The sequence below is a fragment of the Lissotriton vulgaris genome, chromosome 11 (assembly GCF_964263255.1).
Source record: "Lissotriton vulgaris chromosome 11, aLisVul1.2, whole genome shotgun sequence".
Taxonomy (NCBI): Eukaryota; Metazoa; Chordata; class Amphibia; order Caudata; family Salamandridae; genus Lissotriton; species Lissotriton vulgaris.
Window position 1 is genome coordinate 151,658,787 of NC_141699.1, and position 14,887 is coordinate 151,673,673.

The following is a 14,887-nucleotide window of genomic DNA, read 5'->3' on the forward strand; positions in this document are numbered from 1 at the left end:
TCGTACACAAACCAAACTTTAAGTTACTTATAGACAATTTCTTCGAGTTGTTGTTTGAAACTTCACATTCTAAACTAAGTCTTGTATATGCATCTAGCCCGTTGTAACTCCCCACTCTACTCCCAGTGTAAATAACTTACCGCTGTTGAAAAGGTACGTGCATCGTACTCGCCAGGTGAACAACCGCGGGATCAACCCGTTGTCATTGATGTAACAAGGTGATCTTCAAAAGTGAAGACGGCCTGTCTCTCAGGTGGTTTAGAAAGTGAAAACGGATTAGGTCTGAATAACAAATGGGTTCAGCCATGTTGGAAAGGTGTAATATACCTAGTGCATCTAACTCAAGGCAACTCGACAATTCTTATCAAAATATATCATCAAATATAAAGTGTAACATATAAAAAGGACATTGTTTCATAATCATAACTCATATTTCTATCAATGCAATCAATGTGGTTGTAAAGGTTTCACTGTTAACGTATATTATAAATAACACGAGAGGTCCAAGCGTTCATTGAGCCCATGAGGTTTCAAAGAATCCAGCCTAAAAATCCATTGGTTTTCTCTTTGTAAGAGTTTTCTGTTCACATCTTGATTTCCATGGTGGTAATCATTTCCAGCACCAGAAATTTTAATTGTGAGATATTATGTCTTTTTTCATTGAAATGAACAGCAATGGGTGATTTTTCATTTTTGGTTCTTATATTGCTTTTATGCTCTGTCACACGTGTCTTGATCTTCCTGGTAGTTTTGCCCACATATACCAGGCCGCATGGGCATTTGAGAAGATATATCAAATTCATGCTGTCACACGTTGCCGTTACTTTGAGATGTATAGGGTTTCCTTGCCGAGGATGATTGATAGAGTTGCCCTTGATAATTGCATGGCAATTGTTGCAATTGAGACATGGTATTGTGCCTTTGTACGTTTCTTTTTTAGGGTTTTGAATACTTTTTTTGAGCATGTCTTGAATATTTCTACTTCGAGTGTAGGCAAATCTTGGATGATTTTGAAAAATCCCTTTGAAGTCTGGTTCATTGGATAGGATTTGCACATGTCTAAGAATGGATTGTTTATATGCATAACTTTTGGTAGAAAATGTTGAAACTACTACAGCACGTTTTTCGGATATATTTTATTAAAAATGCGAAAAGAGCTGTGCGCCCCGCTCCCGGGTCATACTCGGCCCTGGGGACCACAACATTCCTGAGGCCGGACCGTGCAGATCAATGGAGGGGAGCTCGCTCTCCTCCTGGAGCTAATAATGACCCTGGGGATCGCCACCCTCCCAGGTCAGGCTCCTGTTATATCCTAGGGTGGTCCCGCCAAGTCAGTGCATACATGAACTCCGCTCTCAGCAAGGGAGAGCTGGAAACCGCTCCCACTTGCTGAGAGAGGAGTTTCGTCTGTTTCTCTGCCCTGTGTCAATCGGACAAGAAAACACAACAAAAATAATTACTCTGAAAGACAGGGAGCTGCATGTTTAGCAGCTCACTGTCTGTGAGAGCAATGCTGGCTCCTGCAAGGCGGGTAGCCGGCTGAAACCACGGAGCCTTGAGACCCCCACACGGTCCCGGGGAACAAGATGAGAAAGAGGCAAAATAAAGATCAGAAACGAGCGGAAAGAAGCAGAATATAGGTCAGAAACAAGCAGAAAGAGGCAAATTAAGGTCAGAAAGAGCAAGATAAAAGACAGCAACAAGCAGAAAGAGGCAGAACAAAGGTAAAAAACGAGCAGATAGAGGCAGAATAAAGGTGTGAAACGAGCAGAAAGAGGCAGAATAGAGGTGAGAAACAAGCAGTACTTGGCAGAATAAAGGTCAGTAACATGCAGCAAGAGGCTGAATAAAGGTAAGCAACGAGTAGAAAGAGGCAGAATAAAGGTCTGTAATGAGCAAAAAGAGGCAGAACAAAGGTGAGAAACGAGTAGAAAGAGGCAGAATAAAGTTCAGCAGCGAGCAGAAAGAGGAAAAATAAAGGTCAGCAATGAACAGAAAGAGTCAAAATAAAGGTGTGAAAACTAGCAGAAAAAGGAAAAAATAAAGGTGAGAAACAAGCAGAAAAAGGCGTGATAATAGTGAGAAACGAGCAGAAAGAGGCAGAATAAAGGTCAGAAATTAGCAGAAAGAGGCTAATAGGGGTCAGAAACAAGCAGCGAGAGCCAGAATAAAGGTCAGAAACGAGCAGAAAGAGGCAAAATAAAGGACAGATACGAGCAGAAAGAGGGAAAATAAAGGTCAAAAGTGAGCAGAAAAACTAGGGATGGGCGATAAACCCCACTCTGAAGGCAGAGTTTTGCCACTCTTGCTCTGTTTGGAACGCAAGGTTTGCCAAAAACTCCCCCAACCGGGTGTGGAATTTATCAGCGCGCTCACCTCTAGACTTCATCCTCTAACCAGTAGTGCCCCCGGAGGCGCATTTTCAGAATGGTTACGAAAGAGGGTGGGGGGCCTCCGATCAGGTCTCAGCGGTCCCACTGTGGGGGACTTACTTTTGGTAACAATAGGGGCCCCCAGCAGCCAAGGGAATTTAATGCCCCAACCAGTAATGCTCCAGGAGGTCCTGGACCTCCGACTTAGTCTCAACAAAGGGGACTAACTTGTGGCTACAATAGGAGTTTTTGGCCCCCAACGACCCTCAGCAGCCAAGGGAGGTTCATCCCCCAACTAGTAGCGTGCCAGGAGCCATGCTTGTAGAGTGGTAGAGAAATGGTCTCAGTAATCCCACTGTGGGGGACGTACTTGTGGCAACAATAGGGTTCTTGATCCTCAATGACCTTCAGCAGCCAAAGGGAGCTCATCCCACAACCAGTAGTGCACCAGGAGACCCCTCTGCAGAGTGGTTGAGAAAGGGGGTGCGACCTCCGACAAGGTCTCGGCACTCAAGTTGTGAGGGCCTTAGTTGTGACAACAATAGGGGCCCTCAGCAGCCAAGGGGACTTCATCCCCCAACCAGTAATGCTCTAGGAGACCCCTTTGCAGAGTGTTTGAGAAAAGGGACTTGGCCTCCGATTTAGTCTCAACAATGGGGACTTACTTGTGGCTACAATAGGAGTTTTTGGCCCCCAACGACCCTCAGCAGCCAAGGTAGGCTCACCCCCCAACTAGTATTGTGCCAAGAGCCATGCCTGTAGAGTGGTAGAGAAAGGGTCTCAGTAATCCCGCTGTGGGGGGGGGGGGGGGGGGGGGGGGGTTACTTGCGGCAACAATAGGGTTTCTTGGCCCCCAACGACCCTCAGCTGGTCAAGGGGAGTTCATCTCCCAACCAGTAGTGCGCTAAGAGGCATGTTTGCAGAATGGTTGAGAAAGGGGGCCGGCCTCCAAGGTCTCAGCAGTCCCGCTGTGGGGGACTTACTTTTGGCAACATTAGGGGTTCATGGCCCCAACGTCCCTCAACAGCCAAGGGGACTTCATCTCCCAGGCAGTATTGTGCCAGGAGGCCCCTTTGCAGAGCGGTTGAGTAAGGTGGCGGGCCTCTGACAATAATTTGGCTGTGGGGGACTTGCTTGTGGCAACAATAGGGGTTCTTGACCCCCAACAACCCTCAGCAGCCAAGGGGACTTCATCCCCCGCCAGTAGTGCACCAGGAGGCCCATTGCAGAGTGGTTGAGAAAGGAGGAAGGCCTCCTATGTGGTCTCAGCAGTCTCGCTGTGTCGGATAAAGCGGTGGAAACAATAGGGGTCCTTGGCCCTTTAAGACAGTTGGCAGCCAAGGATACTTCATCCCCTAACCAGTAGTGCAGCAGGAGGTGCGTTTGCGGAGTGGTTGAGAAATTGGGTTGGGCCTCTGACTTGGTCTCAGCAATCACGCTATGAGGGACATACTTGTGACAACAATAGGGGTTCTTAGCCCCCAATGACCCTCAGCAGCCAAGGGAAGTTCATCCTCCTACCACTAGTGTACCAGGAGGCGCGTTTGCAGAGTGGTACAGAAAGAGGGTGGGGCCTCCGATGAGGTCTCAGTAATCCCATATGTGGGGGACTTACTTTTCAGGACAAAAGGGGTTCTTGTCCTCTCTCCACCCTCAGCAGCTGAGGGCAAATCATTAGGGGTGGCGTGCAATACTCCGCCCGCGCACGAAACTCAGCAAAATCTGGCCCAGTTGTTCAGTAATCCAGGCCCACAGAAAACGAGCAGAACTCATTCAGGCACTACTATCAACCATTCACAGAACAACTCAGATACTCTCTCAGCCACTCACAGACCCATTCACTTATGTACCCATTCACAGACGAACTCAGACACGTAACCCACTCACAGACATAGTCAGACACTCATACGCCCACTTACAGAATCAATCATACTCTCTCACTGAGTCACAGATCTACTCAGAGACTTGTGCACCAACTCATAGACCCTCTCAGAAACTGACACACTCACTTACAGACCCACTCGGGCGCTCAAATACCCACTTACAGCCCTACTCATACTCTCTCACACCCACTTACAAACCTACTCAGACACACACAAACACCCACCGAGACACTCATGCACTCACTCACACACTCTGTGTCAAAGGTTTGTGGTCACAGTTAGGAAATCACATTTTAAAAACCTTACAAATTGACTCAAAAAAACAAAGGTTACAGGGACGTTATAGTTGGGAAATAGAATTTTAAAAAAAATGAAATTCGCTGAAAAAAAAGGTTACAGATACGTTAGTTTTAAAATAGAATAAAGAAACCTTAGAAATTCACTGAAAAAACTAAACTTTGAGGGATGGTATAGTAAGGCTCAGATTTCACTTCACCAGAATCTGTGGCAGGTGAGTCTTTCCAGGCTTGATTGCGTGTACCTAAGCTCTCACTTGTACCAGGCATCAAACGAGTGTTCATGACCGGGGCATGTACGCCTACCCACATTGCCTTTTGATATTGTGGTGGATTTACATAATTAAAACGAAATTACATCAATGCCCTGGAAATAATGCAATGACATGTCTTGTTTTAGGAATTTGTTGATTACTACGGAGGACCCGGTGTACAGCACATTGCACTGAATACGTCTGACATCATTGCTTCGGTAAGTGCTGAGTTTTGGTCTCTTTCTCTTATTCGGGAGGTTCAGGTGTGTTTCACTTTGGCTTACCATGAGTAAAAATGTTTGTCCCATAAAATCATGTTGTGACTTAAACCTACTTTTCAGTGGTTGACAGATGAGAAAAGAGCACTTGACTTGTAATGTTTCCCAAGTGTTCTGATAGTCATCCCCCTATATTGTATACTCAATCAGAACAAATGCTAGGGCACCATTGCTCTATGTTAGTTTCCCTGTGCAGCACCAAAAATGGCCCTCGAGAACAGCAGCTACCAATAGCATTGGCAATTTTTAGCCACCTGGGCTGAAAGTGCCTCTCCTATGAGGCAATGTGATTTGTGGCATGCAGGACTAATGACTGTGCCTTGTTTGACCAGTATAGAGGAGAGTGTTGTCCGTCTACAATCTTTCCCAAGTGCGAATGCTACCTCTCTGGCAAAGGCGAACAGTCTAGAGTACACTCACCCATGCAGGGTAGATAGCACCTGTGGCAAAAGAGATCTCACCAGTGACCTACGGCTAAGATGGAGAGCGTTCCCCATTCAGCTGCTCTGGGACAGTCAATGTCACCCAGTGCTAAGCCGCAAGCCTTCTCCAATGTAGATCACGCAGCCTGTGGCAAAGGGTATCTCACCCGGAGCTAAGCTCAAGATTCCCACGCTGAGCATGCAGCCGCTTTTGCAAAAGAAGTCTAATCCAATGCTGAGCCGCAGAGCTTTCCCCAATAAGAAGCATGCAGCCCCTCTCGCACCGTAGATCTCACCCACTGCTAAACGGACAAGCTTTCCCGCAACACAGAGCATGAAACCCCTCTGAAAGGGTATCTCACTCTGATCTAAGGTGGCATCATTGCCCAACATAGGGCATGCAGTCCCTCTGAAAGGGTATCACACCCTGATCTAAGCTGGCATCATTCCTCAATACAGAGCCTGCACACCTTCTAAGGGGTACCACACTCAGACTTATGTTCGACTTCCTACACTCAGTTCAGAACACATCTTAAGACGTTGCTATTCTCCCAGGCATATGAGTAAGCTAACTACCTCGTTGACGCAGCCTCCCCACCTGCATTTAGTGCCATGAAACTGCCTGGGGTACGCGTGCTTTACAAAAACCTTTAACATAACATAACACTCTGATCTAAGCTGGCAGCATTCCCCAACAAATAGCATGCGCACCTTCTAAAGGGTATCTCACTCTGATCTAAGCTGGCATCATTCCCCAACACAGACCATGCAGACCCTCTAGGGCAGAGTTATTCAAACTGTGGGGCGCGCCCCCCTAGGGGGGGCGCGACGCCATCTCAGGGGGGCACGCACTCCGCCATAAAATGTCACCTTTCATTGTTTCCCACGGCGGAGCGGCAGAGTGGAGCTGCAGGGGCCCTAAGAAGGGGTAAAGACCATAAAAGCCTCATTAGCAAGCAAAAGGTCTTTAAAAGACCTGTGAAGAGACGGCAAAACAGCAGGTGAAAAGGAGGGCAGACTATTCAGAAGTAATGTTGAAATATCCCGCCTTTATTTGGTGACGTAAACATCCAATTAGCAGGGAGTATAGGAGTCTCGAAGACCTTTCTGGTTTTTATATAGGATCAATAAAATATATTTGTTGGCAAGAAACTTTGGTGCGTGAGGAGGAGCGGAGACTAGCGAAACCGGAGATGGAGCGCGAAAATGAAGAGGGGCCCAAGTTCAAAAAGGAGACCGTGAATAAGAAACTACAGCTCAATTTCAAAGATGATAAAATTCGAGTCAGTAATGACGCACTGCTTCTGATGTCTGAGATGCTGAAAGTTTTCGTCCGCAGAGGAGGTGCCAATTGTTGACATTGAACATCTGGAGAAGGTGCTACCACAGCTGCCTCTGGATTTTTAATGATACAGCACTTCTTTATTCTATGGCAGTGCTTCACTTTCACCTTGTTCTCCAGGGTTCAGCCTTCGCAGTGTTCCAAAGTACCTGTTGTGTCCAGAAGGGCTGCCGCTACAGGAAGTGTGAGCCAGAATGAAACCTCCCCTCCCCGCACTATCCCTTTCACGTTGGCAAGAGGCTCATGTGGGTGTTGTTTTGCTGCCTGATCCATACTGCACTGCAAGTTCCAGCCCAGCAACTCTCGGACACACTTAAACCAGCTGAATACTACTCTTTTATCTACACTGCCCTGCATTGGGGCTACCAGCTGACCCTTCTATTCCCTCTGCCCACTCAGCGCAGAGCGTTCCTTACTCGCTTGCTGTGCCATTTGCTGCTTCACTCCAAACTGCCCGCTTTTAAGTTTGCTCACCGTCCATTCCCAATTTAGGCCAGCCAGACCTCCCCTCCCCTCTTCTAGTCACATACTGTCCTGTTTTTTTTTCCACACAAATCCACCGACTTCCTCTTTGTCTTTTTAAGCTTGCAGCCATGCTTGCTCTTCAGCACAGTATTTCTTAATAAACGTCTTATGTCCTCAAAAACAAAAAAAGACCTGTGAAGTACTCGGGTGCGGCTGTGTGTGCGCCTGCGAAGCTGTCTCATCGCGGGCTGCCACCCACAGACGCAGGAGGGGTCGGAAGAAGGGAAGCCCTTTAAGTCCAATGGGCGTTGCGCGCCTGTTCTTCACCCATTTCAAATGGGGCTTTTGGAATAGAGAGCAGCAGCCAATTAGCACATAGGAATGTCACCACTGACGTGCCACCAATGAAGAGGACAGCACCATAGATGGCAGGAAGTGCCGCGAAATTTGCGTGCACAAAGCTCCTGCATAATACTACCTTTTGGTAGTGTGGCACTTCTTCATTCCTGCTGTTTGCCCTGCGTGCTGCCTCGCTGTGAAGGATTATGCCTCTGAGCATTTTAAAATCTCCAACAGGTAAGTCAGATCTGAAGAGAAAGCGAACAGACAGTCCTTCATTGGGCATTTGCTTGCCTGAAAGTAGTATGTTCACTTTCGGTTTCACAGCATAGTGAACATCGCATACTCCCTGTATCCTATTTTTTTACTGTCTCACTTAATGTCTGCCTCTTTCTTTAGTTCCATTGTTTATTTATTTGGGAGTTTTATAAACTCCTGCCAGTAAACGTTTGGTTACTTCACTGGGCAGTTTTGATTTAAGCCTGGCACCCTCAGGCATAAAACGCCCTAATTAAAGCCCCCTACAACATCCATTGCACAATAGGCAGAGGCTTTGCATCTTCAGGTTTAGCACCCTAATCTAACCTCAGCATCCTAGTCCCTCACCTAGATATGGTGCAGGGTTGTCCTTTTCAGAGGGGCACCTCCAAATACAGCCCCTTTCTCCTATCTTCACACTCCCGGGACAGACTTGGCATCTTGCGCCACAGCACCCATAAATACAGCAACATACTAAAATGTACCCACCAGGGCACCTTTCTACATGTGGTATACACCTTACATTTTTAGGCACATCAGCTGGGATATTAACCTCCTGGATCACACATCCCAGACACTGGGTATCCTTTGGCCTATTGTTATATTTTCAAACTTGCACCCTACAGAAGCAAATCACTAGCATTATGATAAAAATGCAGGGTCTAGAGCACTACAGAAGTAGGAAGTTCCTTTTCATCAGCTGTGAAGGAGAAAGCCTTCAGCCTCAAAGTCTATCCCAGGTATGAACTTGTACCAATCACTACCCCAGAGGATCAACCTGCTTCACCGGAGACCAGAAATCCTGGCCACTACCATTGTCCCAAAGAAGACACCTGCGTCACTCCCAGGTCCAGGGAACAGGGACATCTTAAGGATTTTGGGGGGGGCCATATTCAGAACAGCTTTGAATTTATGATCCAGTTTCAGCTCTTTCATGCCCTCTTCGGTCTGGTCACTGACCTTACACTGGCACACTGGTCCAAATTCTAAATGTGTTGACATTTCATATTCAGGGATAGTGACGTGTGTATTCAATATTGTAACACAGCGGCAGCTCACTAATATTACTGCAAATAATCTCTGTGACACCCTCCCATTTCTTGTGTGTGCAGTTCTGTTTTGTTCTAAAATAAACTTTTTTTATGGATGTTGCATGAAACTTTAACACATTTGTCTGCAAAATGTCTTTAGTAGACTCTCACACATCACCACAGTAAAAATAAATTAAAGGAAAATGCTATTTAAAACAATCTGTTTAAGAATGATTCAAGATAGTCAGGGTAAGACTCTCTCCTGAACAGAGCTGTCTCTATCAGGGGTCCCCCTTAAAGGCTGGGGCCCTGGGCCAGAGCCCACGTTGCCTATGTCTTAAAACGTCTCTGCTAGGGAAGACACCTGCTGCAACCTGTGTTTCAAATAAACTGCTTACCTCAATGCCTGGCAGACAGAGTCAACCGCTTTTTTTCATGGAAAGAGAAGCTATGATAGGATGGGCAGTGCAGGGATAGGGAGAATGGGACAGTGCTGCTTAGGATGGCCAGAGTTGAAATTGTTTTTTTTAATGCCATTGGACAGTGCTTCTCAGTGGAGAGCAAGGTCTTTGAATGGTACTCATTTTATTGACCACAGAAGATTCTTTAAGAAGGCTTCGCAAGAATTAAATGGAGAACCAGTATCAATTTGCACACATTTTATCTTGAAAAATGTAGTTTTGGACTGTGTAGTAAGCCTCTGTCATTTCACCGCACCAACTCGCAAACCTGCAGTTTTCTAAACACTCTTACTGTGTTTAACATTATTAGCCAGATATGGACTGGGAATTGCGGATACTAGGTTCCAGAATTTTTTGTCAAGTGGTGAGGGGGCCCGACATCTAAATAAATTCAGCTGGGGGGGCTCAACCTAAAAAAGTTTGAAGACCTCTGCTCTAGGGGGTATCTCACCCTGATCTAAGCTGGCATCATTCCCATACGCAGAGCATGCAGCCCCTCTTAAAGGTATCCCACTCTATCTAAGATGGCATCATTCCCTTACATTAAGCACTCAGACCTTCTAAGGGGTATCTCATCCTGATCTAAGATACCATCATTCCCCAACATTGAGCATGCAGACCCTCTAAGGCAGCGGTTCCCAAACTTTTTTGACCCGTGGCTCCCTTGACCTAATTGGCAGTTGGCTGTGGCTCCCCACCATTTTTTTACCCGCGCACCGGGGTGCTGCGACGCACCCTTTGGGAACCACTGGTTTTAACTTCATCACCATCCCCCTTGCAGCCTTTCCCCCTCTGCCTTACACCCTTCTCCCCCTCCACCTTGCACCCTTCTCCCTCTCCCCCTTGTACCCTACTGCACCTCCGCCTTGCACCCTTTTCTACCTTGCACCATTCTCCCATCTGCCTTACACCCTTCTCCCCTTTGCCTTGCACCCTTCTCCCCTCTGCCTTGCACCCTTCTCCCCTCTGCCTTGCACCCTTCTCCCCTCTGCCTTGCACCATTCTCCCCACTGCCTTGCACCCTTCTTTTCTCTGCCTTGCACCCTTCTCCTGTCTGCCTTGCACCCTTCTCCCCTCTGCCTTGCACCCTTCTCCCCTCTGCCTTGCACCCTTCTGCCCTCTGCCTTGCACCCTTCTGCCCTCTGCCTTGCACCCTTCTGCCCTCTGCCTTGCACCCTTCTCCTCTCTGCCTTGTACCCTTCTCCCCTCTGCCTTGCACCCTTCTCCTCTCTACCATGCACCCTTCTCCTCTCTACTATGCACCCATCTCTACCTTGCACCCTTCTCCCCTCTTCCTTGCACCCTTCTGCCCTCTGCCTTGCACCCTTCTCCTCTCTACTATGCACCCTTCTCTACCTTGCACCCTTCTCCCCTCTTCCTTGCACCCTTCTCCCCTCTGCCTTGCACCCTTCTCCTCTCTACCATGCACCCTTCTCCTCTCTACCATGCACCCTTCTCTACCTTGCACCCTTCTCCCCTCTGCCTTGCACCCTTCTCCTCTCTGCCTTGCACCCTTCTCCTCTCTACCATGCACCCTTCTCCTCTCTGCCGTGCACCCTTCTCCCCTCCTCCTTGCACCCTTCTCTACCTTGCACCCTTCTCCCCACTGCCTTGCCCCCTTCTCCTCTCTGCCCTGCACCCTTCTCCTCTCTACCATGCACCCTTCTCTACCTTGCACCCTTCTCCCCTCCGCCTTGCCCCATTCTCCTCTTTGCCCTGCACCCTTCTCCTCTCTACCATGCACCCTTCTCTACCTTGCACCCTTCTCCCCTCTGCCTTGCACCCTTCCCCTCTCTACCATGCACCCTTCTCCTCTCTACCATGCACCCTTCTCCTCTCTACCATGCACCCTTCTCCTCTCTACCATGCACCCTAAGTAACCATAGTGCACCGACTCTGTCAGACTCTATTGGGTATAATATGACTTTGTGGGGTCCTCCCCAGAGTGATGCAAATAAGCAACATAACATTATAGGACAGCCTAAATCAACAAAGAAAAAACAGAAAGTCCGGCTCCACTTATATTCTAAGTTATTTTCTAAAGGCATATGTTTCTCTTACTTGGCATCTATCTAGGTTTTGGTTTTTTAAAGAACCTACGATTCTCTCTCCAACCCCTAGGTCGCTCTCACTCTTTCTCTGTCACTCTGTTACTCTCACTCCCATCTACTCATATGGTGGCCTTTGCGCAGAAGCCGGATGGAGAACAATGTCCTGCCATCTACATAGCACTTAACCCTAATATCCGTCTACCCTGCACTGCACCTTTCAGGTCTTTCACCTTTCCTTATTTATTTATGTCAAACTTTTTTCTTTCTCCCCTTGTGCCCTACTTTTCCCTCATCAATCTTTCCTTTTCACTCGAGTCGGGAGAGGCGATCGACGCAATAATAAAGAAGAGCAGAGGTGTGGTGCAGTACACCAGAGAACCACACATTTGCTAACAAGCAAGAGTAGGGCAGGGAGGGACAGAGACGGCATGTGGTGGAGAGGGCGGAGGACGGTGTGTGATGGAGAGGGCAGAGGACAGGGTGTGATGGAGAGGGACAGAGACGGCATGTCTCCCCAAGGTAATGCAATCCTGCCGTGCGCCGCTCTAGGCTTCTGTAACTGCAGTATGGCCCATTGTCATTCTGTGTGAGAGAATCGCCACAGACAGAATGACAATGGGGCTAATTGACAGACTGCAGGTCTGGGAGGAGCTGTTGAAGCCTCTCCATCACTCCAAAGAAATGTGAGCTGGCCTCCAACAGCGAGTGCTGACGGCATTTCCCCCCAGTATGGAGCGCTGCGCTACAATTTCCCACATCGTGCCGCGGCGCCCCTGGCTCCTCATAACGGCGCACCAGGGCGCCGCGGCGCACAGTTTGGGAATCGCTGCTCTAAGGGGTATCTCACTCTGATCAAAGCTGGCATTATTCCCCAACATTGAGCATGCAGACCCCTAAGGGGTATCTCACTCTAATCTAAGATGGCATAATTCCCCAACATTGAGCATGCAGATCCCATAAGGGGTATCCCACTCTAATCTAAGATGGCATAATTCCCATACATAGACCATGCAGAACCTCTAGGGGGTATCTCACTCTGATCAAAGCTGGCATTATTCCCCAACATTGAGCATGCAGACCCCTAAGGGGTATCTCACTCTAATCTAAGATGGCATAATTCCCATTCATAGACCATGCAGACCCTCTAATGGGTATCTCACTCTAATCTAAGCTGGTATCATTCCTCAACATTGAGCATGCAGTGCCCTCTGAAAGGTATCTCACTATGATCTAAGCCGGCACCATTCCCAAACACACAGCATGCAGCCACTATGGAAAAGTGCATTGTCACATGGTGCTAAACTGGTAAGAATCCCCCAATATAGTCCCTATTACAAAGGTTTGTGGCTCTTTGTGGGCCTGTTTTATGTTGTGTGGGCCGGTTTTTGGTGATGTTTATCTGATAGCAAGCAAGGTCAAATCCATGCAGTCTCCCATACATTGCAAAACACTCATACAGCATGTCTTTACAAGTTCAACACCATCCTAATTTGAAAACAAGGGCAACTTTTTTAGCATTATAATTCACTAATGGGGCCACTTTGTTTGGTGTCCGGGCCTTTTTCAGTCCTAGTCTGGCTCTGATCAACAGTTCTGTTCCACTGCTGAGAGTAGTAAGCAGCCAGCAACAAACATCTCAGTTGTGTCATTATACCCTCTGAAATCCAGATGTTTCAGCAAAGTGGCTTATCTACAGTTATCTCCTAAAACAAAGCCAAGAGGATACTGTCCATGGCCGATCATGCTTGAAACACATGATCAGTGTTCCTGTCTTTTCTCTTCCTCAGAATCACCAACCACAGTAAGTCCTTTGGGAGCTCAGTGCATTCTAGGGTCCATGCCAGCTGATTCATAATGAGGCTACTTGTTAAGCCTAGCTTTCATTGAGCACTTCTGATATGGGGCTTGCCTTTATGTAGCATAGTGTGCATGTGCCTGATTCACCAAGGCTTTGTGTATTTACGTTCAAAGTGATTCACAGATTATGTATTTGCACTTGTAAATAGTTTTACCAATTTGTTCTTTTTTGTATGAGTAAATCGTCTCCCAGGGCTAGGGACTGGGCGTTCCAGGAGGAATCCTGGAATAGGGTGGTAATGTATTGCTGTCAAAGGTAGGTGTAAATGAGGGCTACTGGAGTTATGTGGCAGGGAAGGATCAAATTATGCATCAGAGTTGACTAAATTAGACAGCAAAAAAGGCATATTATGCGGCATAATGTGGCACATTTTGTGCTAGCATTACCTCATTATTTTGGAATTTTTACAAATGTTAGCACTTTCTGGGCAAAGGCTTCACCTCAATGGAACCACTTTGACACCAAAATTCAGTAATAAGTAACAGAAAGATGACCAGTCAACCTTTGAAAAGTGCCTTCCATTGCAATCAATCAATCTGCATTTGTAGAGCGCAGCACTGTTACCCCTGGGGGTATCTGGGTACGTGTTGATTAAAAAGAGGGAAGAAACAAGCAGAAGAAGGCAAAACAGAGGGAAGAAAAACTAGTGAGCAGAAAAGGCAAAAACAGAGGACAGAAAAACGAGTGAGCATAAGACAAAACAAAGCATAAGAGGGCAAAACAGAGGCCAGAAAAATTAGTAGAATAGGCCAAACAGAGGGCAGAAAATGAGGAGAAAGGCAATACTGAGGGTAGAAAAATGAGCACAAAAGGCAAAACAGAGCCAAACAGGAGAAGACAGAAAAGCATTCCGAAAAGGCAAAATGAAGAGCAGAAAACCCAGCAAAAAAGCAAAACAGAGCAAGAAATGAGCAGAGGAAGCACAAACAGAGGGCAGCAGGTAGACAGGCAGCTCAGGATAGTGGGCTGCTGGCAAGCTGGACAGGAGAACTGTCGCATGGAGAGCTGGCACAAGGACCTGCTCCAAGGGGTGGTGCTGCGGCCTCCATTAAATAGATCCTGGGGAAGGGTGAGGCGCTGGGTGGCGGGAGGAGGGAGCCAGCAGGAAGAGGGAAGAAATTAGCAGAAAGGCAAAACAGAAGGCAGAAAAACGAGCAGGAAAGGCAAAACTGAGGGCAGAAAAGGTAAAACAGAGAAGAGGGCAAAACAGAGAGCAGAAAACGAGCAGAAAGGCAAAACAGAGGGCAGAATAGGCAAAACAGAGCAGAGGAGGCACAAACTGAGGGCAGCAGGTAGACAGGCAGCACAGGGTAGTGGGCTGCTTGCATGGAGCATGGAGAGCTGGCATGAGGAACTGCTCCAAGGGGTGGTGCTGCAGCCTCCATTAAATAGGTCCTGGGGAGGGTGAGGCGCTGGGTGGCGGGAGGAGGGAACCAGCAGGAAGAGGGAAGAAACTAGCAGAAAGGCAAAACAGAAGGCAGTAAAACGAGCAGGAAAGGCAAAACTGAGGGCAGAAAAATTTTGCAGAAAAGGTAAAACAGAGAAGAGGGCAAACAGAGCAGAAAAACGAGCAGAAA

General features: G+C 47.5%; 1 protein-coding gene and 1 pseudogene across 1 annotated transcript in view; both read left to right on the forward strand.

Moving 5' to 3' along the window:
* Window positions 1-14,887, forward strand: part of HPD (4-hydroxyphenylpyruvate dioxygenase) — a 157,509-nt gene that overhangs the window by 128,533 nt on the left and 14,089 nt on the right. The window contains exon 11 of the mRNA XM_086942984.1: window positions 4,952-5,023. Coding sequence (XP_086799110.1) covers window positions 4,952-5,023 — 72 coding nt within the window. The remainder of the gene's footprint in view (window positions 1-4,951; window positions 5,024-14,887) is intronic.
* On the forward strand, window positions 6,699-6,912 carry LOC147679427 (centromere protein X pseudogene; annotated as a pseudogene).